The 26,529-nt window shown below is 39.8% G+C and overlaps 1 protein-coding gene across 1 annotated transcript in view; it reads left to right on the top strand.

The window, feature by feature from the left end:
- Positions 1 to 25,800, top strand: part of Gm17266 (predicted gene, 17266) — a 43,663-nt gene extending 17,863 nt beyond the window's left edge. Inside the window, exons 8-13 of the mRNA NM_001370919.1 lie at positions 3,643 to 3,752; positions 10,611 to 10,707; positions 10,817 to 10,902; positions 12,344 to 12,527; positions 21,127 to 22,134; positions 23,072 to 25,800. Coding sequence (NP_001357848.1) covers positions 3,643 to 3,752; positions 10,611 to 10,707; positions 10,817 to 10,902; positions 12,344 to 12,527; positions 21,127 to 22,134; positions 23,072 to 23,125 — 1,539 coding nt within the window. The 3' untranslated portion in view covers positions 23,126 to 25,800. The remainder of the gene's footprint in view (positions 1 to 3,642; positions 3,753 to 10,610; positions 10,708 to 10,816; positions 10,903 to 12,343; positions 12,528 to 21,126; positions 22,135 to 23,071) is intronic.
- The last annotated feature ends 729 nt before the right edge of the window (positions 25,801 to 26,529 follow it).

The raw sequence follows: 26,529 nt of genomic DNA, 5'->3' as shown, positions 1-26,529 counted from the left end.
TCAAAATTGTTATAGCTGAGCAAACTGAGACATGGGTTAAGTAGCTGTTGTAGGTCACAAAGATAGTGAGAGAATCAAGATTCAGGGTTTTCCTTTCAACACTGCTCAGTATCATGCTTTCTCTACTTAGCCAGTTTCCTTGGTCACATTTGGGTGCCCTTTGGTAGAATTAGATACTGTCTTAGCCACGGTTCTGCTGCTCTGGTGAGACACCTTGACCATGGCAACTCTTATAAAAGAAAGCATTGAATTGAGGGCTTGCTTACAGTTTCACAGGCTTAGTCCATTAGCAGGAAGCATGGTAGCAGCATCAGGGAGCATGGTAGCAAGCAGGTGCAGTGCTAAAAATGTAGCTGAGAGCTACACCCTGATACACAAGCAGAGAGACACAGAGAGAGACAGACAGACAGAGATAGAGAGAGTTGGCCTATGATGGGCTTTTGAAACCTTAGAGCCCACTCACAGTGACACAGTTCCTCTAACAAGGCCACACCTAATCCTTCTAATACTGTCAAAAAGTTTCACTGTCTGGTAACTTTCAGATATATGAGCCTGTGGGAGCCATTCTTATTCATACCACTACAGATACCTATTATCTGTGATATATATTGAATAAAAACAATAGTTAAAGATTGTTGATTGGCTAGTGGTAGAGTTAGATATGAGCTGTATTACTTTAAGACTCAGATGAAAGATGTCTGAGCAAATTTGACTTCGATGTCATTGAAACGTGTACACTATTTTGTACCATTTAGTTCTTAAAGCCTCATCTCTTTCCTTGGTTCCTGAAACTGCTTTCTCCAAAGTCCAGTCCTATTGATACATGGCTTTTCTCTATCTTTTGCCACTTGTATTTCACTGTTTTCTAGGTTTCATTTCAGCCTAAACACTAGGTATCTTTTACATGTTCTTGCGTAGTTGTGACTGTGTCCTTTTCGACCCTTTCTCGTGACTGTACTGATGACACACTGCATCACTAACTTTTCTATTGCTGTGATACAACACCTTGACCAAGGCATCTTTCAAAAGAGTGTATTTGGGCTTATGGTTCCAAAGGGTTAGAGTCCACGATCGGAGAGCAAAGCACAGCACACTGCACAGCTTCAGGAACTGACCTAACTGAGGTGACGAAAGAAGAAAGAGCAAACACAGACACATGCACAGAAAAGACAGGTGGAGTCTGATGGGCTGTACTCAGTCTAATGGAGGGCACCAACTGTAGCAGGAACCTGGAAACAAAGAGCATTTACTCTATACATCTGTGTCAAGGTGGTGTGTCTTAGTCAGGGTTTCTATTCCTGCACATGCATCATGACCAAGAAGCAGTTGGGGAGAAAAGGGTTTGTTCATCTTACACTGGAACTCAAGCAGGTCAGGAAGCAGGAGCTGATGCAGAGGCCATGGAGGGATGTTCCTTACTGGCTTGCCTCCCCTGGCTTGCTCAGCTTGCTCTCTTATAGAACCCAAGACTACCAGCCCAGGGATGGCACCACCCACAAGGGGCCCTCCCACCCTTGATCACTAATTGATAAAATGCCTTACAGCTGGATCTCATGGAGGCATTTCCTCAACTGAAGCTCCTTTCTCTGTGATAACTCCAGCCTGTGTCAAGTTGACACAAAACTAGCCAGTACATGGTGGGTCTCTGGCATGCAGCTGTACAAGGGGCCAGTTTTAGTTAATCTCAGTAGGAGGTCTCCGTAAGAGCAGTTTCAGGCTACTCTCATCCTGAAGGAGAAAGCTGTGTTTGATAGTTTCTTCATACACTGGTCAATTGTTCGTAAATACTTGTACTTGGACCAGATGAAGGTCCCTATGTCTGAGTCCTTAGAGTCCTTGACATGACAGTGCTTGGGTTATCAACACACATTCACTCAAGTCTTTATCTGCTTTCTGCAGTTGAGCTAGCCAGTGGCAGGCAGAAAACTTAGAGTTCACATATTGAACCACAAGTACAGCAAAGAGAGCAAACTGGAAATGGTAAGACTCCTTGAAACCTCAAAGATGACCCTGAGTGACCTACCTTCTCCAGCAAAGCCACATCCCCTAAACCTACCCAGGTAGCATCACCAACTGGTGACCAAGTAGTCAAACATCTGAGCTTATGGGACATTATCATTTAAACCACCACACACCAGATTTGATGACACCTAAAAGGGGGTGTGTGCCACTAACCTCAGCAGATCTCTTCTTCCTCTGTATTTGCTGTTTTGCCATCAGAGGACAGTAGTAAGTAAAGACAGTGGGTTTCCTCCAATAGACTTCGTGGTTACTGTGGTACTTCTCTTTTTCACTTCCACTCTAATCTGTTACCTGCCTTGGTTTCTGCAGTGACCAGTCTTCTGATTTGGACCTATCCTTTTGCCTCAGCCTTTTAACTAATCTCCACATGGGCCTAGTTCCCAGTCTTGCTTCTTCACAGTATCGATAGATTCCTATTTCTAAACCAAAGCTTCCCCAACCCAAATTATCTGTAAAATCTCAACATTGCTTAGAAAAGTAAACCCAGATTCTTTAGGCTGTTGTTGTAAGGTAGAAGAAACATTCACTTATGGGTATCTTCTCAGGGGTTTGGCTCTAGTTGCATAGGGATACTTTTTCTGAAGTGATAAATACAAGGGTTAGTATTCTCCTGAGATGTATGTTAATCGTTGGAACTTCTTAGTGTTCAGAGTGATCTACGTTGATAAGGACTAGTGTGGCTTGAGCCTCTGAATAGTGTTGGTATGTACTTAAGCTATGTAAGTAGATATATGTGAGAATCCACACATTCTAAGCCTTTCACTTTATTGCCTGACTTTAGAATTGCATTTCAGATTCTGTTTTCTCTCAAGCCAGCCATTCTACCTGGTACAGTGTATGGGCACACTCCTGCCCTGGCCATCTTTATTTACTACTTCTTTCTTCCTACTGTCCTTCTTCCTTTTATTTTCTCATAGCTTAGCTTAGGAACAGACTTCTCAAGCACAGTGTATCACATCAAAGTACCCACCTCTCCAGGCTAAATGTGATGGCTCAGAAGCTAAGTGAACTTATTGCTTTTCTGGAAAACTGAATTTGGTTCTCAGGATTCATATCAGGCTGTTCACAATCACCTACAATTCCAGCTGTAGAACATTTACACCCTCTTCTGACCTTCCTAGGCAATCAACTTCTCTACATACATACACATTTTTTAAAAAGTTGGCATTGTGGTGCATATTTGTAGTGCTAGCACTGAAGTAACAGGGACAAGTAGTAGATCTCTTGGCCTTTCTGGCTGGTGAAAAAGAGAAAGAAAAAGAAAAAGAAGTACATTCCTAAAGTTGTCCTCTGGCCTTCTCTCACACATGCACACATCTCCACATATATAAACATATTCACAGAAATACAAATCTTTTAGATGGGTTTGACTTCTATAAGTTAACATAACAGAATTGATTGGATCTAGCATAAGATACAGGTTAGGGTTTGGAAGATGAACAGGAAAGCATAATCTAACCTAGTTGGCGTACTGTGCTGGGGAGAGGTGGGATATGTTGGAACCCTGATTACCTCATGAAAAGTGGATACATACATGGTTCAGGAAAGAAGGAAATCTCTAAAACATTTCTAAACCACTGTTAGTTTGTATTGTTTTAATGTTTCTTTTTCAATTAAAAGCTACAGGAGTTTGATATTTCTCAGCGTATTATAGAGGATTTTCATACCAACCAGAATGCTGTCATTGAGAGACATTCCATTTTAAGCAACTGGTGCTACATTTTGCCCAGGTAAGATCTGAGGTAGTGATGTGGCGCTGGTATGATGGCCACCTTTCACCACTGTAACCATGATATCTTAGGGACACACTTAAGGGAGGGAAGGTTTCTTTGGGCTTTAGTTGGTTCAAAGTATCATGTTGGGGAAGTCATGATGAGACAGCGTAGTTTATGTCATCAAAGGCGAAGAGAAGGCCAAGGCTTGACAGGCTTCATATTTCCCCTTTATTCTGTCTGGGTCTCCAGGCCACGGGAATGTGATTCCCACACTAAGGGCGAATCTTCAGGTAATCCTTTCTAGAGTTTCCTCACAGAGATACCAGGAAGTGTTCCTCAGCAATCTCCCAGGAAATTCTCAACTCAGTGGAGTGAAAAATGAAGATTAACCATCAAGAGTGGATTCAAATTTTAATAATGTTCTACATTTGCTTCCTTAACACTTTATGCAAAACTATAAACTACTTTGAACCTTAAAAACATAATTATAACACTATAAAATACTGGAGCAAGGCTGGAGAGATAGGTCACTAATGAAGGACACTTGCTGCTCTTACAGAGACCCTAGGTCAGTTCTCATCACCCACGTGCTTCCAGAGGACCTGGTGTCTTCTGGCCTCCTGAGCAGCCACACATGGGCACACATACACGCGTGTAGGCAAAACATTTATATACATAAAGAGCAAAAGTAAAAAGTACTTGAGCAGGTTCGTTATGGAAACAGCAGCCATAACTCTTCCCCCTTTGAATTACAAAAATAATTTGTTTTGCATTTACATTTTTGTTAGATCTTTTAATAATACTAAAATTACCAAATTTCTCAATATCATAATAGTCTTAATATCAAAATTTATGATTTTCTACCTAATAATGATTTATTATAATTAAATGTAAACAGATATTTTTGTATTATCATTAGAAAAAAAGTGAATTGTTATTGAGACAAAAACCATTAAGAAATTTAAACTTGCTCAGGAAAATTAAGAGCTTTCACATGGTAAACTATTGAGGGGGAAGGGCATGATTCTGACTCATTTACTTCTTCACAGACTCTCACTGGTGGAAGCATTTTGTAATTCGGCTTTTTGTGTATTTGTAATTGGCACATTGTTTGCAGCAGTTCAACTCAGTGTTTCCTCACCATTTCAGTTATTAAGATTTAAAACAAGTAAAGATCATACATAGCAAGCTCACAGTAAGGTCATTTTTGATGGTAAAAGGTTAACGGAAGTTAAGATCATAAACAAGACAAGCATTCCACTTTTAAAGCTTCTATTCAACATAGTATCGGAAGCCCTAGCCTGTGCAGGAAGAAAGAGAAGAAGATTAAAGGCATTGCAATTGGAGAGGAAGAAGGTGACCATTTCTGTTGACCGACAACTTGATGCTACAAATAGAAAACCATAAGTACCCCATCAAAACCTAGAACTAGGAAGTGGATTTTAAAAGATGTGTGCTACAGGATCAGCTTGTAAATACCCATAGTATCTGTGGTGCACACTCGTAACTCCAGGATGTGGGAAGTTGAGCTAGGAGGAGAGTGAATTTAAGACAAACCTGGATTACATAGCAAGATTGTGTCTCTAAACACCAGCAACAGTAGGAAAACCCAGCAGCATTCCTATACTTTAACATGGAAACAATCTCATTCACCATATCTACCCAAAGGAAACTGTAGAATGACTCTCACCAAAGAGGTGAAAGTTAAAATTGCAGAACATTTCTAAAAGGAATTGACAAAGATACAAATAATTGGAATGAGAACTCAGTTGTGGATTAGAAGAATTAGAATTGTAAAAATGTCCACAATACCAGAAGTAATCTATAGATGTTATGTATTTGCCACCAAAAATCACAACCAAAACATATAATTCTTCAAAAACTAGGGAAAAAATAATTTCACATAGAAATAAAAGGCTCCAAGGAGTTAAAGCAATCTCAGAAGCAGCACACTCTGATTTTGAACTATCCTACAAACTTGCAGTAATTAAAACCATATGATGCTGGCATATACACATGCATATAGACTTAAAGAACAAAACAGCATGTTTGTAGGTATGTAGTTATGATCAATGAATTTTCATTAACACTTCCATGAAGACAAAAAAAGAAGGTTGTCTTTTCCAAAAGTGGTGCTGGGAAAACTGTATATCTACAAGTAGAATAATTAAATTAGATCCTTATTTCTCACTCGTACAAAACTATAATAATATATTGCTATACAGAAAAACTTTGTGACTTTGATATGAGGGTGAGTTTTTTTTTATATTGTTCAAAACATTGTACTACAAATGTAGAAATGGATTAGTAGAACTGCATCAAGCTAAAAAGCTTTTGCAAACCAAAGAAAAGTCAAAAGAATGAGAATCACCCATGAAGGAGGCAAAAATAGTTCTAAACCATGTTTCCTTTAGAATATTTTATGCTTCTAGAATAGAATGCCAGGTACTGCAATGTAAGCAATGCAAACATTTCCCATATAAGTCTGAGGGAAAGTCTGAGATCCAATTGCCAGCACATTAAGTATAAGAGTTTCTTCATCATCGTCATTCCCCAGTGAACAGGCAAAGAGAGGATCAGAAAGACACACAAAACAGCAAAAATTACTATTTTATAAGGAACCCAAGCCTGAGATAATTACATCAATACACTCATTGTGAGCAGAACCTTTTCAACCTAATTACATCTTAAAATGGTTACAGTGTTAATTAAATTTAAGACTGAGCAAACACTCCATCTACATCAAGGCACACATAGAAAAACTCAATTCAGTAACGCGAAACAACTTGGTTTTCAAATGAACAAAGAAATCGACATTTCTTCTTCTCTTTTAAGACAGGATCTCACTGCACAGGCCTGGCTGTTCTAGAACTTGCTATTAGACCTGAATTTCACCTTCCCTTTGTCTCTTGAGTGCTGGAACTAAAAGCAGGAGCCACTACACCCAACTTAAATAGAAAAAAAAAAAAAAGAAATCCAGGTGGCCAATAAATGCATGAAAATAAACTTCGGCAATAATAACAGAGAAATCCAAAGTAAAGTCACGAGACATCACCTCATATCTGTTATAAATGGTATTATTAAAAAGAAAAATATCCACAGATATAGAAAGGGATGTTGGCAAAATCCAACATGCCTTCATGAGAAAAGTCCTAAAGAGAGTAGAACTTGGAAAGCACACTTCAACATAATAACAGCTATATAATGACACACCCACTAGCCAACATCCTAAATTGAAAAAAATTGAAAGCAGCCACATTAAAATAGAAAATTGAGAGTGATGTGCTCTATTGCTGTTTCTTTTTAATGTAGTACTTGAAGCCCTAGCTAGAGTATTAAAACAAGAGAAGGAAACTAAAGGGATACAAATAAGAAGTTAAGTATCCCTATTTATAGATGGTATAATATTATACATAAGAGATCTTAAATACTGCACCAGAAAATTAAAAATGATCAACACTTTCAGCAAGTGGCAGGATATAAAATTAACTTGCAAAAATTAACATCTTTCTACACACCGATAGCAAATGTGCTGAGAAAGATAACAACAGAAACATGCCCATTGACAGTATATTCAAATCAAACAAACAAAATGGGGAAAGAATAGAATAAACCTAACCAAGAAAGTGAAAGATCTCTACAATGAAAACTTTAAATTTCTCAATAAATAAATGGAGGAAATCACTAGAAAATGGAAAGACCTCCCATATTCATGGATTAGTAGGATTAATTCTGTTAAAATAATTATCCCACGTGCAGTTTACAGATTCCATACAATCTCAATTAAACTTTATATGGCATACAGACACAAAAACTCTGAATTTCATATGAAAGTACAAAAAACTGTGGATGATGACAGCAATCCTGTATTTAAAAAATAATGGAGGGCTTACCATACAAGATTTAAAGTTATAGTATACACCAATAGTAATATAAACAGTATGGTACTGGCACAAAAATAGAAATGAAGATCAATGGAATGGAACAGAAGACCCAGGCTCAAATGTGCATAGTGGGAGCTACCTGATATTCGATCAAGATGCCAAAAATACACATTGAAGGAAAGACAGCATTCTCCACAAATGGTGCTGAGGAAACTGGGTGTACACAGGTAGAAGAAGGATGCTAGATTCGCTTCTATGATCATGCACAAAATTAGCTCTACACAAATCAAAGACTTCAATGAGAAACTTGAAAGTTTGCAATTGCTAGTAGAAAACAGGCTGTGCCCTACAAAGTGCAGGTGCAGGGAATGACGTTTTTACTAGGGCTCCATTGGCCCAGGAATTAGTTCTAACAATTGACAAATGGGAATTTATAAAACTAAAAGCTTACGTTGTCTGTCTGTCTGTCTTAGGGTTTCCATTGCTGTGAAAAGACTCCAAGACCAAGGCAACTCTTATATAGGACAACATTTAATTTGGGCTGGCCAACAGGTCCAGAGGTTCAGTCCATTATCATCAAGGCAGGAAGCATGGCAGTGTTCAGGCAGGAATGGTGCAGGAGGAGCTGAGAGTTCTATATGTTGATCTAATGGCTTCCAGGAAAGAACTGTCTCAAAGCCCACCCCTACAGTGACACACTTCCTCCAACTAACACACAGCTCCTAATAGTGCCACTCCTATTATATATATATAATAATATATGTGTGTGTGTGTGTTCTACATATGATATATAGAGATAGAGAGAATATGTCCTAATGCAGTTACCCCTCAGAGCAGTGTAATGCCCCCCCCCAGGAGATTTAGACTAACAAAAACCTCAGTGTCAGGCAGGAGCTACTTCTCTTGAGTGATCCGGGAGTCCATTGCTCCTGGCTGCAGAAGGACTCCCTGAAGCAGTTGCCATGTGTTAGAAGGTGCTATGCCAGATGCCTAAGGAGAAAAGTTATCAAGAGTCCTACCCAACTATAAAGCCTCAGAATCTCGGTACTCACAGGGCTTGCAAGACATCAATGCCATAGTGGCACTTGTATCCAGAAGGCAACCAAGCAACCTCTAATCAGAACTGCAGCTATCAGAAAACTCCTGCCTGGTTCTGTAAATTTACCCAAGAACCTATAGCTGGAAGGGACCCACATTGTTAAAGTAATAAAGCTTCTAATTGTCTTCTGCATACTCATCCTGATGCCCAGAGATAATAACTGCAGCTGCTTTCTGCATCAGAGACCAGTAGATCCATAATCCAATCAAAACACAGAGAATAAGGGACTTGCATCCCCAGCCGCCAAAGGGAAACCTGTAACACAACACGTTCCTGGCTCAGGGAACGTCATGGAAATTTGGGTGGAAAGATTGTTAGAAACAGAGGACTGGGAGTTCTTCTGCACATCAGCGCTGCACCCATGAACTCTCAACACTGCGGTTGCCTGTACAAAGCCTGCAAGGACCACACCAGTCAACACACCAGGGTGGACTGGAAGAAAACTTCCCGAGGTCCCACCTCTATATGCAAGGCTGTAGGTGGTAAAGGCCTACGGAGGGAGGGAGAACCAGTTTTGGAGGTTTTTATTTTGTTTTGTTTTTTAGTTCTAAAGCATCAGCAGTAAGCATATGCAAATAAGTACAGTATTAATTGGATTCAGTAGGTGATATAGTCTTTAAATACACACACACACACACACACACACACATATAACAAATAGAGAAGAGATCAGGGAGGGTTGAGAGGATAAGGGAGTTGAGGGAGGGGCAGAGATAGGGTAGAAAGGACAGAAATGCAATGTGGTTAGGAAATCCTTAAAGTTAAAAAATAATGTAAGTGATATAGATATCATATGTATAGGGGATGCCAGCATGCTGTTCATGAGAATGTAAATTAGTACAAATAGTGGATAAAACATTATGGAATTTCTTACAAAGGTAAAAGGAATTTTTAAAATGTAATTACCATATGATCTTTAATCCTAATAATAGATATATGATGTATATCCAAGGAAATAAAATCAGTATGTCAGATATTTCTGCATTCTCACATTCCTTGCGGCTCCATTCACAGTTGCTGAAATGTGAATACAACCTAAGTGTCCCTATAGGTGAAACAGAAGAAGATGTGGTTTGTATAACAATGTAGCAAGATTCAGCCTTAACAAAGAAGGCCATCCTGTCCTATGTGACAGTATGGGTAATAAACCTGGAACAAGTTATATTAAGTAAAATAAGTTAAGTTAGACAGACAAATTCATGTCATTTTTTTTTTTTTTTTTTTTTTTGGTTTTTTGAAACAGGGTTTCTCTGTGTAGACCTGGCTGTCCTGGAACTCACTTTTGTAGACCAGGCTGGCCTTGAATTCAGTAATCCACCTGCCTCTGCCTCCCAAGTGCTGGGATTCAAGGCATGCGCTACCATGCCCGACTAAATTCATGTAATCTTATATGTAGTATCTGTCAAATTGAACTCATAAAAACAGTATAATTACAGTTACAAAGGGTAGGCTGGAGCTTTGGACTAGATTCAAGAAGTGCTTATTAATGATAATCTCAGACATGAGGAATAAGTTAAAAACATCCATTATACAACACTTTACACTTAGTATCAAAGACTATTCTTGGAAATCTCTACAAATAGATTTTAAGTATTTTAACTACAAAACATGTACATATGTGAACTAGTGTATATGTTAATTTGATTATGGGATTCCACAGCTTATTTGTATTTCAAAGCATGCTAACTATATCTTAAAATATACATTGTAAGATAAAAGGTTTAATGCAATTGTATTTTGAACAAGGTAAAAGTGATTAGTTTGTTGTTTATATTTGGATAGTAATATATTTGCTAGGTCTTTTGGAATACTTTATAAATCACAACTTATCAAATAACATTGAATTGTATTTAAGCATTGATGTAATATATCAAATTTCATTTTTCATAGTATGAAAATGGGGCAGATAATAAATATTCTTCATACTGCACCCCCTGACTGTCCCCTTCATTCCTTCGAAGATTTCCAGAGGCACTGGGATGACCTGGTAGGAAGCAACTATGTGTCACACTAACTTTCATTTCATCTCTTTTCTTGCCATGTAACCTAAGAATAGCCTCCTCCAAAATGATTTACATTGTGTGCTTAATTTATAGTATGGCTATAAACTTCCAGAAGACCGTAGAGATATGAAAATATACTGCAGCATCTACTTCAAAATGATTAACAAAAGGACCTTCACGTATCCTTTGTGCACTAGTGATAGCAGATACTTTCTGTCTGCCTGATGAGCCAGACCTTGGCCATGGCTCATGCTGTCATTATCATGCTCTCACTCTTTAATGGAGCCACTTTTTCTGCACAGGTGTGCTTAGTTTAGCTTAGAGGGTATGATTAATAAGAACTTTTGTGCTGTTTCTTTTGGGCGTTTTTGTTTTGTTTTGGACCTGGATCTCATATAGCCTGGCCGGGAACTTGTTAGATATCTCAGACTATTCTTGAATTTTGGATGTTCTTGTCTGTACTTTTCAAGTGCTGTTATTATAGACATACACCACATGTCCAGTTTATGCCAAGGATAAGATTGAATCGAGGACTTGCTGCAAGATAGGCGTTCACTCTATGGCTGAGCTGCATTCTGGCCCTCTCATCTTTCAATAAAAGACACAGCATAGCTTAATTGTTTCTAATATGAAACCATGCTGGTGTCAGGAATGGGGTTGAGAAGGTAACGCATGCTATCCTTGAACTGGCCATCCTCCTGCCTCAGCTTCCTCAGTGCTGGAATTACGACCATTCAAGGCTATAAGGAATTTTCCATAAAGACGATTGCAAAAAACTTAGACCAGGAAAGAAAATTCAGAATAATAATTTAAAAAAAAAAAAAGTGCATGTTTACTTCTTAATGGGCTGTAAGAAACCAGTCATGGGTTTCTCCTTAGCCAAGAGCTCCCCCCAGTGTTCTTTGGATGTTATTGAAGGGTTAAATTAAAAGTTACCCTTCCCTTTCAGTAGATTTGACTTGCACTTAAAACAGACTTCATTAACTGAGGAAAATGGCTTTCTTAACATTGCCTTAAATGTTAAGCCACTTAGCACGGCGGTCACCACTCTGGGATTTAGAAACAGAAGAGCCAGCGTGTTCTCCCTGTGCTCTTTCCTAACCCAGACAATCCACACTAAGCCTACAGTCGGCACCAGCCAGCAATTGCCTTTCATTAGGCGCCAACACTATTCCAAGTGGTTAGATTTCTCAGTGGAAAAGACACTGTCCTTGAAGGACTGCTTTTGAAGTTTGAAAATAATTGGTGATGTTTCTTCACGGTGCCAAGTTTTTCCTTGTTTTTGAAGCCAGGAGCAGATTGTTGTCCGCTATTTTGTCTTTATACTCTGTACAGGTGATGGCACATTCGTTAGGAATCTCTTGTGGAGCATTGTAATCTACTCTACTTACATTTCTATTTACGTAATGAGGACACAATGATTCACACACACACACACTGAATTTGTTAATAAAAGTAAACTTAAAATAGAATGAAAGCCTTTTGGCTTTGGCATCTGTAGACTATAATATAAAAACAGAAAGTGTTTATCCGTCCTGTCAACATTACTGCCTTTCTAAAAGTGAGAACTGCTGTGTCTTGCGGACAGAAAACTTCACGTTGTTCTTTAACTGTGCTCAGGTACCCTCTCAGCTGCATCAGAAGTCAGCCCATTCAGTTCTTCCCAAGAGTGGATTTGGATGGTGTTTTGAAAAGCTTCCTTTCAGATTTAAAATCAAAACTGCCACATTTATGTGGATTTCCCATAAAGATGACAAATAAGCCATGCTATTACACCCAGGAGCTAACCAGACCACTTCTGCAGGTAAGGAGAGCTTCATCTCACCCAGTGGGGCACACTAATCACCCCTTTTTGGGTCTCTCGAATTCTCATGAGCCCTCCTCAGTCTAGCATCTCACAGGTGTTGTCTGTTGTTACTGCTACTTACCTGTTTGCCCTGCCATGTGATATTATTGTGTCTCATACAGTGCACAGTAGTTTCAGATATGTTCCATACATATCTAGATACTCATGAGCGGGGCTATTGGAGGTTAAAAAGAGTTTTGTTAAGTGTTCGGCTGGACAGATGAACTATGGGTACAGGCCTTAGCAGTAGCTGTTGGGCGCCTGCTACCCACTAGGTGGAGTCAGGAGAGGACTTCTCTGAAACCCACAGCAGGAAAAGCAGTCAACAGTGGTTGCCTCTGGCCTGGCTTCAGTAAACCAGCATATCTGGCTCCCTGCAGATAGAGAAGTGAAAGAAGAAATGGCTGTTTGGGTTTGGGTTTGTTTGTTTTTTCCTGCACCCTAGATTTAGTGGAAATGGGGAAGAAGACACAACTCGAGATCAGATTCTGAGTTTTTGTTTGCTAGGGCTGGAAATTCTTAGGGGAAGAGAGCTTTAGAATCTGGCTTTGGGGGTGGGGTGGGGTGATCTTGTATAATACAGCCCAAGCATCCCCAGGCACACTCCTTCTGTTTTCCTTCAGAGAAGAGCAGGCTTCCTAGCGTTATCAACCAAACATGGCATAACAAAGCAGTGAGCCTAGACACAACCCCTTGTGTCTACACATACCGCATGTTGCGTAATTATTCATGCAATCCAATGCAGCATCCTGCTCTCACTCTCCCTATTATAACCCCCAAATGTGTTCAGAAGCTAGCATGGCATGTCCTGGGAAGTGTTCTTGGTCTTTACTAAGCATACAGCGTTAAAAACTAGGTTTTAATCCAGAGACTGATCCATCCCATAAACAACCACCAAACCCAGACACTATTGCATATGCCAACAAGATTTTGCTGACACGACCCTGATATAGCTGTCTCTTGTGAGGCTATGCCAGTGCCTGGCAAATACAGAAGTGGATGCTCACATCATCTTTTGGATGGAACATTGGGCCCCCAATGAAGGAGCTAGAGAAAGTATCCAAGGATCTGAAGGGGTCTGCAACCCTATAGGAGGAACAACATGAACTAACCAGTACCCCCAGAGCTCGTGTCTCTAGCTGCATATGTAGCAGAGGATGGCCTAGTCAGCCATCAATGGGAGGAGAGACCCTAGGTCTTGCAAAGATTATATGCCCCAGTATAGGGAATGCCAGGGTCAGGAAGCAGGAGTGGGTAGGTTGGGGACCAGGGGTGGGGCATGGGAAGGTATAGGGGACTTTCAGAGAGGAAACTAGGAAAGGGGATAGCATTTGAAATGTAAATGAAGAAAATATCTAATAAAAAAAGAAAAAACCTAGGTTTTAGTTATGCCCAGTTTTGAACTTTATGCAAATAAAAGAATTGTGTTTGTGTTTCTGTGACTCTTTGCTTTAGAATAGAGTTTGTGACACTAATCCATGCTGTTCCTCTAAGCTGTGGTCATACAGTTTCATTCCCATGTAGTTGCATAATGATGCCATAGTTGGTTTATTCACCAGAATGTTGTTTCTGACAGTTTGATTGTTTGAGTGCTAACTGCAATAATGTGGTGGTCAGCATCCCAGTGCACATCGTCTAGGCCTGTGGACATGAATCCCATAGATGGAGAATCAGTATTGTATGCCAAGTTTAGGACACATGACAGGCACCTGCCAAAGTGGTTGCAGTGTCTTGTGAACCTCTTGCTGTTGCTCCTTGCCCCTGTTCATATGTAGTATTGTCAATCTCTACCTCAGCAATTCTAGCAGACATGCTCATTATCATGTGCTTTTAACCTTCATGTATTTGGTTAATTATGTATATTGGTTATTTGGATATCTGCTTTGAAGGTTTGTCTACCATTTTTCATTTATAGGTATTCTGACATAGTGTTCTTTATCAACTATGTAGAACACTTTGTCTCCCTCCATTCTGCAAAATGCTTTCTTTCTCTATTATTTATTTATTTATTTATTTATTTATTTATTAATTATATGTAAGTACACTGTAGCTGTCTTCAGAAACACCAGAAGATGGCATCAGATAGCATTATGGATGGTTGTGAGCCATCATGTGGTTGCTAGGATTTGAACTCACGGCCTTCAGAAGAGCAGTCGGAGCTCTTAAATGCTGAACCATCTCTCCAGCCTGCTTTCTTCCTCTTAATGGTGTTTTGTAATAGCAGTTTTAATTTATAGTCTAAGTTACTAGGGTATTTCTTTATGATAGCCATACTTTTGTCTCACTTTAAAAAATGCATGTGCATTCCAAAATCTTGTGTTTTTTCCATGATGTCACACAAACACCCAGTTGGAATTTATATTGTATATAGTGTAATGTGGTAATTAGATTTCTTTGTTACATATATATCTGTTTGTCCAACCAATGACACTGAAAGGACAGTTCTTTCCCCCAGTATCCTACAGTAATACCTCCCTGATCCACAAATCTCTGTAGACATCTCATTTCAGTTTGTCGACTTATGCCTACTTTTGGATACATGTATATAGGTGTAACCACAGATATTATTGAGATTTATTTATCTATGAACTTTACTATCTCTTCTGCATTCAAATATACTTTTAAAAACATTTTAATAGCTGGGCATGGTGGCGCACACCTTTAATCCCAGCACTCGGGAGGCAGAGGCAGGCGGATTTCTGAGTTTGAGGCCAACCTGGTCTACAAAGTGAGTTCCAGGACAGCCAGGGCTATACAGAGAAACCCTGTCTCAAAAAAACCAAAAAAAAAAAAAAATTTAATAATATTATAAAGTTCTGTACTTATGTTATATTTATATCTTGCATTTGATAGTTTTAATGTCATGAATGGTTTCTTAAACTTTTATTTATCTTTTATTTCAAAATATTTCCAGATTTCCATTGATTTCTCTCTTGAACCCTTCACTTCTTAAGAGTATCTTTCTTAGGGATGAAGAGATGCCTCAGTAGTTAAAAGGGCACATTTTTAGGGACCCAATGCCTCACGGTGCTATAAGAACCTACGCGCACGCGCGCACGCGCGCACACACACACACACACACACACACACACACACACTAACTACCACCATCACCACCACCACCACCACCAACAGAAAAATAGAGAATTTGGAATTGCTTATATTCCTGGTGACTTGAAGTTGACAATGTACATTATATGTGGCTCAGCTTGTTAGCTTAGATGATAAGAATCACTGTGGGGCTGCCGGATTTTATTCAACGCTCTCTACTGAGAGCGCTGTAGCCTGGCACCAGGATAGCATTGTCTTCCCTTCAAACCCCATGAGTCCGTGAGCATATTGTGGGAAAGCTCCTGTATGGCATCAAGTTTCCTGGAGTTCTACTGAGTGCCTTCTGTACTGGAGCATAGCTGACATCTAATGCTGTACTTGTGCAGAGCGCCTCTCTGTTACTGGGCTCAGAGCCAGGAGGACTCTGCTGTGCTCTATAGGACACACCAACACTGGAAACTCTATTTGGAAACCTACCAGGAGCCAAGAGCTCACATGGCTACAATCTCTCTGTGACTGTGCTATGGGTCACCCTCTCTTTCTGTGACTATGCTATGGGTCAGCTGTTTTCCTTTGAGCTGGTTTCTATTGACTGTGGCTCCCTCTGCCCTGCTGATTAGACCTTCCTGTGCTGAGCTCTGTGGCCAAGCACCACACCCCATGCCATTTCCTTTAGCTTTCTTTTTATTTTGTGTGCACGTGTGTTTTGCCTACGTAACTGTCTGTGCACCTGTGTGTGTACATGCTTGTTGCTGTTGGATGTGAGCTGGCTTGTGAGTGCTGGGACCAGAAGCTGGGTCTTCTGCAAGAACAACAGGTGCTCTTAACCACTGACCTCTCTAGAGAGCCCCAGCTGAGGCCGGCTTTTCAGGTCTAGTCACATTCACACACATTCACATCACCTGTCACTAGCCAGCCTGTGGACTGTATTTTTGGTCAAGGACCACCCCACTGAAATGCAAAAGTTTTCAAGTTGAGCATTTGTGGCTACAGACAAGGGCACTTCCTGAAAAGGGAGTGTAGAGGACAGATGCCTTAGTTGGTATCTGTATTATAGTCTCTGGTTTTACATAACTGTTGCGTTGCTTTTCTTCTGAGCACGGTCTCACTATGCAGATTTGGCTGTCCTGGAACTCACGATGTAGACTAGGCTGGCCTTGAGCTCATGGAGATTTACCTATCTCCTGAGCACAGGGATTGCTTAAAGGCATGTGCCACCATATCCAGCTGGCATAATATTGTTTAAAGTTCGATTGCTTGCCAAATCCAATCTAAGGAATTGTTGCTAAATAGATACTTACATCATGCCTTTGTATGGACTACTTATTGCATACTTCATAGTCTCATCTTATGTAGAGCTTGTAGAATGTACTTCAGTCACATGTATCATTTTTAAAGCGTTTTTACATGTCCCAATGTCATTGCTATACCCACCAGAATGAATGATAATTCTTTAGTATCACCAAGCACAGGTCATGCTCTGGCTCTCATTTATCACAAAGATTTATTTTTTAAGAGTTTTGTTAAGTTAAAATGTAAACAGGACCATTTCAAATCATTTGGTCATTATATATGTAATCTGTTTTATTATACAGCATTATTTATGGCCGTCTGCTAGAAACAGGGCACTTACCCAGGAGCATAGTCTACATTTTGGATTTGAGCATTTGCTTCCTTGCGTGTTATGTCATTTAAAGCTAATATAGTCTTTCAGTTTCCATATGTCTTATAAGCCAGGGGCTCTGCCTTAAGCAAGATAGACAAGTGTGGTGCCACGAATACACCTGACTCAAATAAATTGTGAAATTTTGGTTAGTCATTCTGGTTGCTTTTCAGTCTTCCCCAGACGTTTTGCAGCACTGCCTGTTACTGCTAGCATAAGAAGATTGTGACACCTTGGATTAGTTTATCTCCAGGTATAGCAATCACATGGAGTATGTATATGTGTGTGTAGTGGGGTGTTGTGTGTATGTGGTGTGTGTGTGTGTGTGTGTGTGTGTGTGTGTGTGGTGAGTTGCTAAGCCTTAGCATATCTCTTTTTGCCACAATCTATCTAGAGAGGCATGCTGATAGATATGGATATTTTAACAGTTAACAGGAAGGAAGAAGAGTCTGTCCTTATTTCCCTACATCACATGTCTGGATGCAACAGAAGGACTTTCTCCCTCAGTAAAAATCTAAGCACCTTGCCCAGGTAAATGGTAGACTTCTCAGATTCCTTAATAGTGGGCCACCATTTATATCTGTAAAACGTTCAGTTTATATATTGTATGTCAGTGCTAGAAAGTAGAGGTCAACCAAGCTTCATCTTCCAATGGCCCAGACACATGATATGTACAGCAAAGCATATGCTTACTACTCAGCTCATGGCTTCACGAAGCTGCAATGTGGGGAGCACTTAAGAGTTCTGTGAATTCAGCAGCATTTCTTCTCAGGCGTTTATTGGGTGCTGTTGCTTGCCATGTATGAAGAGAAGTGTGTCAAACCAGTTCAGTGTGTACTGAAGAAGGGTGTGGACAACAGTGTACATGGGCTTTTAGAGTGCTTTTCAGTCCTTGTAACTCAGCTGTTGAATACCTAAAACAAATTCCAGTGACAACTACATTATTTCCTATTAGAAGTGACGTTTTCAAGTGATTGTGGCACATTATGACTGTAAACGTCTCGGTTTTAGCAGCAAGTCTGTAGGAGCCCAGTGAAGACTCCTGAAATGTCTGTAGGAATTGTTAGTCATGTTTGAGTAAGCGTAGTATGAAAAGTCTTTTGTTGCACAGGGTTAACAAATAGTATGTTGCTAGCTGAGGCTAACTGCTGTTTTATTACAACATTGCCTCTTGTTTTTATAAAATGTACCAAGATTTTAAATTGATATCTTTATTTTACGTGTTAAAAAAAAGTTTCTTTTATCACCAGAAAAAAAAAAAAGATTTCTGTGAATTATTTAGGATCTCATCTGTTGTTCACATATGTCCCTTTTGTTTTTCTATACATTTTGAATATAAACCTAAAAGTTTCCTCCCTTTTGGCTATGTACAGTATTTTAAAAATTAAAACAATGAATAAATAATACATTGCCAACCTAGAGAGCAGAACAGTGTCCTGGGAACTCTTCTCACCAGACACGCACTTCTCAGACAGGCGAGGAAGAGCTGCCATGAATGTAACAGATCGCAGGCCAGACACTCATTCTCTCAGAATGCAAGCAATTTGTCCTTATCCAAGTCTGTCTAGAGGTTTTCTTTGGGTATCTCAATGAATAAGGTGCATTTTTAAAAAATCATACAGTTTCAGAAACTGTATGATCTTTAAAAAGGAAGCGTTCTTTGATTGTTAATAATTAATTTCAACTTAGTTCTTTCTTATGTTTCTTTCAAGGCAAAGGAAAAAACATTTGCACTCCAGAGTAACTCCATCAGCTTTGACAAATATCTCTTGGTATTTGGTAGAATTTCAACCAAATTGAGTGATCTTTCTTATGATGGCATCTGTGTGCTTACGTAGCATGTATAATACAAGGACAGCAGTCTGTGGGGAAGTATGTTGGTTGGTTATCTGCTAGTCTCCAATAGCAGATGAGCAGATAGTGTCTGTCTACACTGGACACCCAGAAATCTAGTGAGTGGATAATGCAGTTTCTGCCTGGTAGTGGCTGAGCTCAGTCAACATGTTTATAGTTGAACTTTTTAGCAAAGCAGACACAGGTGTTGTCTCCAAATAGTTGATTATGTGTGGCAGGCAATCACAAAGTCAACACTCTAAGTGCAAATAAGAAAATGACATTTCAGGCTTTATAAGAGCTTGTTCCAGAAGACCAACGTGAAGAGTAGAGTAGAACAGAGGGTTAGCACCAGTCCACCATGCCCTTCCTTCTTGACCTGAGATGATGGTGGTAGTCCTTGCTCATCTGATGTCTTGACAAAAAATGCTACGCAAGGTTTTATTAGACAACTTTTAGTTTTATGTTAGTTCCCTTGTACAGAGTCTATTCTGAAGAACACCTGTACTCCCGTTTTTATTCTTCAGAAGCGTAAGAATTGTGCTCCCCTAAAGTGTATATATTGAAGTCCCATTTTTCTCTTAATTTTAAGCCATTTCATCTTTATGTGCCTTGTTATGCCGAGTAGATAATTGGGTCAATCTTATAATTCTGTGCCTGATTATAATTCTGATCCCAAAACTCCTGGTCCTGATTATAATTTTGATCCCCAAACTCCTGGTCTTATCTCAGCCTCTTTCAAAAACTGAAACTCGGTTGAAGAAGGACAAATTAACTATTCTGGTTTGCATATTATTTCTATAACTTTTACATTTTTGCTTGTGACATATTTTTAATCTGTAAGGGTAAGAAGGTACATATATGGTCTACGTTTTACCTTCTGTTGATAAATGCCATGAACAAAAGCATCATGGCAGCAGAGGAATGTTTGACCCACTGAGTAATAGGCAACCACTGAGGAAACTCAGAACAGGAATTCAAGTCAGAGCAGAGGCAGGGACGGTGGAAATCGTACACACTGGCTTGTTCTCCAGGCTTGCTAAGCTTGCTCTCTTATATAGCCTGGGACTACCTGCCCAGCAGTGGCACCACCCACAAGGGCCTGGACCCTCACACAACTGATTAATCAAGAAAATACCTCCACCACAGGTTCATGGGCCGGTCTGATGGAGGGGGTTCCTCAATTAAGATCCTCTATTCCCAAATGACTCTAACTTGTGGCAAGTTGACACGAATTAACTAGCACAACTGTTCTTTCCAAAAAGCTAAAGTCCAGTGTAGATTTATTTCAAAATACTAAAATTATGTATTTTGAATAATTGGACAGAGAAGAATACTGTCATAGACCGCCAATGGAATACTCAGTCGCAAGATGTATCCTACTAGTCAGTTAGACAACTTGCTGAGTTACTGCTAGGCACCAGAGACTGTAGCAGACAGTGAAAACAATCAGGCCTAAGACACACAGCTCTGCCTGAAGTCAAAAATATCACTTAAAGATCTCATGCAAATGAATCCACACTTTCATTAGAGGTTTTTCAGCAAGTATTTCTTAGTAACTTTAGAAAAGGTCAGAGTAAAAAGCCATAGTTCTTTCACTCCAAGATGCCAATATCTGTTCAGGAAGGGAGGACACGGACACTAAAGTATCAGAGCACCCTGTTCACCCTGTTCATGGGAGATGAGACTTAAAGAGAGGAGAGGCTACAGCTTAGAGCAGTGATAAGAAGGGGAGCACTGGGAGCCAGGAGCTTGCCCAAGCACATCTGGAAAACAGTGTAGACACAGATGGTAGCTGTGTGTAAGTTTTACAGTTGGTTGACTTCAGGTTATGATGTGCCAAGATAAATATACACCTTACACCAGACGGCTCAGTTATATTTTCTTTCTCAGCTGTTCCATGTGTTTTAGTGTTACTTTGTATTCTTATTCCAATACTTTATATTTCTTTTCTCTTTTCACTTATATTATTATTACATCTTTAAATTTCCCTAATCTCTGTCCTTTCAGGAAAACAAAGTCAAACCATCCAATCTGACCACTAAAAAACTCTTCCGAGCTTCTCTAACTCAAGCCACATTGGTGAAACCCACCAGAGCTCTAAATGTCACGCCACAGTCAACAGCCACGGAGCACAAGGTGGAGCCTGCTGTCAGCCAGCAGAGGTCGGGCTTGTTCTCAGCTGCTTGCCACCAGTCTGGGTCTTTCCACGACCGAAAGCCTTCCTGGCCTCTCGAGGCATCACAGCTTCATTTGGAAGAGTCCCAACTCAGCAGAGAAAATACACAAGTTGGGAGCAAAACTCTTTGCATACAAAGTAACAGAGCCCCTGCATTCATACCAGTTTTCAAAAGGAAATCTGAGCAAGTGAACAAAAACATCTCGGCACTTAGCACCTTGAAAAGAAAACAGAGCGGGGTTACAGAACCTACAGTATTAGCACAGGAAACCAGTGTTACTCAGGGGGGCAAACCCACAGCCTCTCGGAAAAGACCAAATAGCAACATTCGAGTACTTGCTGGGAACTTAAATCAGAAGGGCTCCAAACCTCTGCAAGAAAAAGGCACCGAGTTCTATGATCGGAAGAAGGAACAGCCCTCTTCTGATTCGAGACAGACTGTGTACCTTAGAGAAGCTAGACCATTGTCTACTCGCGCCGTGACACAGGCGTCAAGTAACAGTTCAGCAGTGATGAAAAACGATGTTGACATCCACACTGGTGGAAAAGACAATCTCACAAGCAGATTCATCACACAAATTTTGGGGAAAAGCCACGAGTCTCTAAAACTCAAAAGCCAGCCACACATTTTTGAATCAGAATTAGAAACTGAAGACTCCCAACTCCAACAGCAACAATTAGCGAATCAGGTTCCAGAAGCCGATGCCGCTGAGCACAGCCCAATAGAAAGCAAAGCAGCCCACAGCCTCAGACAGGAATTGTGTCTGCAGGCTTCAAGGGCTTCTACGAAGCGTCGTTCCAGTGCGGCACACCAGAGGCAATCTAGTTCTAAGAAGCAGGTAAAGAAGCTGGGGAAATCCACGCTAGGCTGGACTTTTACAACCTTAAATAAGGGGCTGCGGCTGGAAAGATGGCTCAGCAGTTAAGGGTACTGACTGTTCTTTCAGAGGTCCCAGGTTCAATTCCCAGCACCCACATGGCAGCTCACAACCATCTATAAGTTCTTTTCCAGAGGATCCTACTCCCTCACACATGCAGGCAAAAAAAAAAAAAAAAAAAAAAAAAAAAGTAAATGTAAATAAGATAAAAATAAAATTTAAAAACCAAATAAATGTATTTTTTTAAAAAACGAATGTAAATAACTTACCCAAGTGGATATAGAGACATGGTAATTAAGAAAGCCCTCTCTGCTCCATCCTAAACCTCCATGGTTTACCAAACATTGCAGGAAAAGAGCAGAAAGGATGTGAGAGCTGGGTGGTGCGAGTGCTGTGAAGCAGTGTGTCTGGACATGGCATGGCCACTGCGCCCACAAACTCACTGTAGCCATGGTTCCATGCAGAAGTCTGAGCTCACCGACATTTCAGCATAGACAAGGAAGCACTCGTGAGTGCCCACCCAGTGTGAGAGGATTTGAGATAGTCATGGTTGCTAGGAGGAAAGGTGCCATTTTCTTTGGTGGTGTAGTCACAGATAAACTTTCCATCCGTAATTACTTGCCAATAACTCTCCACCATGCTCATGGAAGTCACCAAAATTAAACTCAGTTGGTCACCAAAATAAAGCTATCAAGGTAGGAGCAGGACTTGTTTTAAAGGGCTTTGGTGGAAGAGGGAAGATTTGAAAAAGTACCGGGATGAAAATAACCAAAATTTATTACACACGTGTAAGAAATTGTCAAAGAATTTTAAGGAGAGAGACCAACTCTCTCAAGAAGCAAAACTGTTACTAATATAGTTGGTTTGTAACAAAATGGTGTTCTTCGATTCAATACAGGTTTCCAAGACAACAAAACCCAGGACTTCCCTCAACATTCCTGAAGCAGTGTGAACGGAGACTGTCCACCAGGCGACTGCAGTGACGTGAGTGCATTTATTTTCCTTAAATTACTTATGTAGAGATTTAAGCTAAGCTGAAATTAGCAAGGAAATAGGAACAGCACGTCCTGTGTACAAGCAACTATTTTACATTATGTATTCCCAAAGAGGAATGGCATTGAGAAAGGACACACACACACACACACACATAGAGGCTCTCTTCTCTTTAGTTCTGGGGTCTCACAGACTCGGAATCTAGCACCAGTACTGCAGCCACAGCAGCAGTGTGACTATGGAAGGAACATGATCCCACTAACATGTCTCTATGCTTGAGCATGACCTGAATAAAGACCTTAAGTGGAGCCCAGAGATGATCGAGTTAAAGTCTACTCTCAAAATGCCACAGTGCCAGCTACACTTACGCTTCAGACTTAATTCTCACGTTGGGTCCCTGGCACTGAGTTCACAAAATTATACATCTGGAAATAACATTTTATTCCTTGTTGCCATCTGTTCTATTCTAAGAACAAACACATTGCTAAAACATCCACAAGTATTCTTCACATAAAACTATTGGCATACATTCAGATTCTTTAAGAGCCAACTAGAAAAACATTTTTTTTTCTTTTTCAAATGCTATTTCTTCCTATAGATAGTAGAATTTTCAACATGCTTTGAATTAGCTAAAAGGTACATAATTCTATTCCTACTTATGTTATGGTGTGGTATTTTATGTAGTTTTAAACATCTTCATTCTAATGTTCTCGTGTGGTGAAGAAAAATAGTGTATGTGCCTTAGAAATGGCAATTTGTATTTTTAGAAATAATCTACTCTAGGTTCCATGTTGTCTTAGAAGTACATTACTTTCTTATTTTGGATTACTTAATGTCTGACACAAAATTAACAAACCATTCTATTAGGAAGAGTAACATAATGAGAAAATCGTAGTTTCTATAGTGATCTGTGGGCAGTACTATCACCCAGTTATCAGCTAGATACCTCTGTAAAAGCTTTTGAGTAATGTGGAGTAGTTAAGTAAACAAATATTAAAACTTGGGGACTGGAGAGGTGGCTCAGCAAGTAAGAGCACTGGCTACTCTTCCAGCAGACACAGGTTCAGTTCTCAGGGCCAATATTGTGGTTCACAAGTGTATATGACTCCAGTTCCAGGGGATCTAATGCCATCTTCTGGACTCTGTAGACATCATGCTTACACATGGTACACAGTCATACATGCAGGCAAACCAGCCATACATATAAAATAAAATAATAAGTTTCTAAAAGAGTAAAACTCATCTCCAACTGCTCTTTGTAGGGATAACTAGGAACACTGATGAAGTTTCTCCAGACATTGTCTGTGGCCAAGAAGACAACCGTGTGTACTGTTCTGGGGCCTCTTGTTTTACTGAACAATTCTCCTTTTAATTTTTGCATAGTATTTCATTGGATGTGGATATACCATGTTTAACTCGCTCCCTATTGGTTGATGAGATAAGTCATTTACAACCTTTCAGTATTATAAGTCATGTGAATTGTTCTCTACAGAATGTTGTAAGTTACCGAATTTGTGCTATGTGATACTTTGTTTTTAAAGAAAGACTTTAATTCTGTAGCCCCAGCTAACCTGAAACTTGCTATGTAGACCAGGTTGGCCTCAAACTCATAGAGATCCACCTGCCTCTACTTCCCAAGTTCTGGCACCAAAGGCATGAGCCACCTTACTCAATGTAGCACTTTTGATGGTTGAAACTATCTTTATTTTGCCCTTACTATTTTATTACTGCAGTTTGTTCAAAGTGATTCTGGTTTTTTGCCAGAGTTTGGGGCTTCCCAGATACAGTACTATAAACACAATAGACAGTAGTGTGAAGAAGCTGGGTGCCTGTCACAGGTCGCCTGGGGATTAACATCTGGGCACTGTCACCTCTGTTCTGCCAGGTGCTTCTACTGACACATTTTAAAGCAAATTCAAGGAATTGTATGATCTCGTAAATGGACGCTTCATAATGTAGCTCTAACATAAGGTATAATGGATGTTTTAAAGAAAAGAATATGTGTGAGCATATACTTACACTGTGAGCATATACTTACGCTATGCATTCTGAGATTGCCCTCTATGTTTGTCTCCAAAGCAAGCATATCGCTTGTAGTTATACAAGAAAGGAGATTCTGCTTTATGGTCACTGTGTTTCTTCACAATCTTGGGCAAATTGTTTTACTGTTTATTTAAGGGGATATTGTCACCAAATTTCACTTTTGTCTTTATATATGACTATCAGAAAGCCCCCAGAGGCATGAGATAAATTTCACTACAGAATTAGAGCCCTAACTGCAGTGGAGAGTCCTATGCCCAACAGGTCTCATTAGTCCTGCTAGTGGGCCATTCTCTGTGTCCTCTCCTGAAATGGATGGACTTGCCCTGAAGGTGAGCCAAGTCTCCAGCAACTTCAGGCTAAGGGTTATATATGTGATGGAGTAAGTGTCCAGAATCACCTGTGTGTCCCCCACAAACAGTTGTCCAACATATAAAGGAACGAAAAAGAAGGCACAAAGAGTGCTCTTCAGATGAGAGTTTTCCTCACTTCCAAACATTTTAGGCTTTAATTAGATTTGATAACATATGATCAGCATATATTTTAAAAGTAAAAACTCTTTATTGAAAATCCTACTACAAAAATCCATATATATATATATATATATACATATATATATACATATATATATGCATGTGTGTATATATATATGTATATATATATGTGTGTGTGTATTTGCACACACAAAGCCAAAAAGCAAGTTTTAATTGAACTGTGATTGTTTAAATATGGTTTGCTGTTGCTACTAATCCATCAAAACACTGCAGTTAAACAGAAGAGAGTGTAACTCTCACTCCTGAAGTTATGCCTACCAATAATTTGCTTTATACCTTTACCATGAGCTCTGCTTTCTAGAACCCTCTAGTTCCCAACTTATCTGCATAAGATGAACATACATTTAATTCAAAGACCGTTTTAAGCTCTCCTTTCTCATGATGTCCATGTTCCAGATAGCCAACAGGCCACAGTAAAGACTAGGACATTGTTTGGCTTGTGTAGAAACATGTTTGGTTTTGAGAGTGATGTATTTAAATATGCATGTGTGACCAGCAGAGTCAGGCACACATGGTCATTCTTGGACAACCCTTCCCTGGCTGCTTCCTGAGGCTGTTCCATCATTACACCTTAGGCTGTGAACACGTCATATAGCTCAATTAATCATACTAGTCTATGGCCGAAGCAGTGTGTTTCCCAATTCTTAAAAGAATCTTAGTAATCCCTCCTCCTCTATTAATCTGAACTACTTAGAACTGACAGCTATTTCTTTCTTTTTCTTTATAGACAGGGCATCATGTATCCCCTGTTGGCTTTGAACTTACTATG

Source organism: Mus musculus, chromosome 18, assembly GCF_000001635.26.
Source record: "Mus musculus strain C57BL/6J chromosome 18, GRCm38.p6 C57BL/6J".
In the NCBI taxonomy this organism is placed as follows: domain Eukaryota; kingdom Metazoa; phylum Chordata; class Mammalia; order Rodentia; family Muridae; genus Mus; species Mus musculus.
Note: the sequence above shows the minus strand (reverse complement) of the source record. Positions and strands in the feature narration are given on the sequence as shown.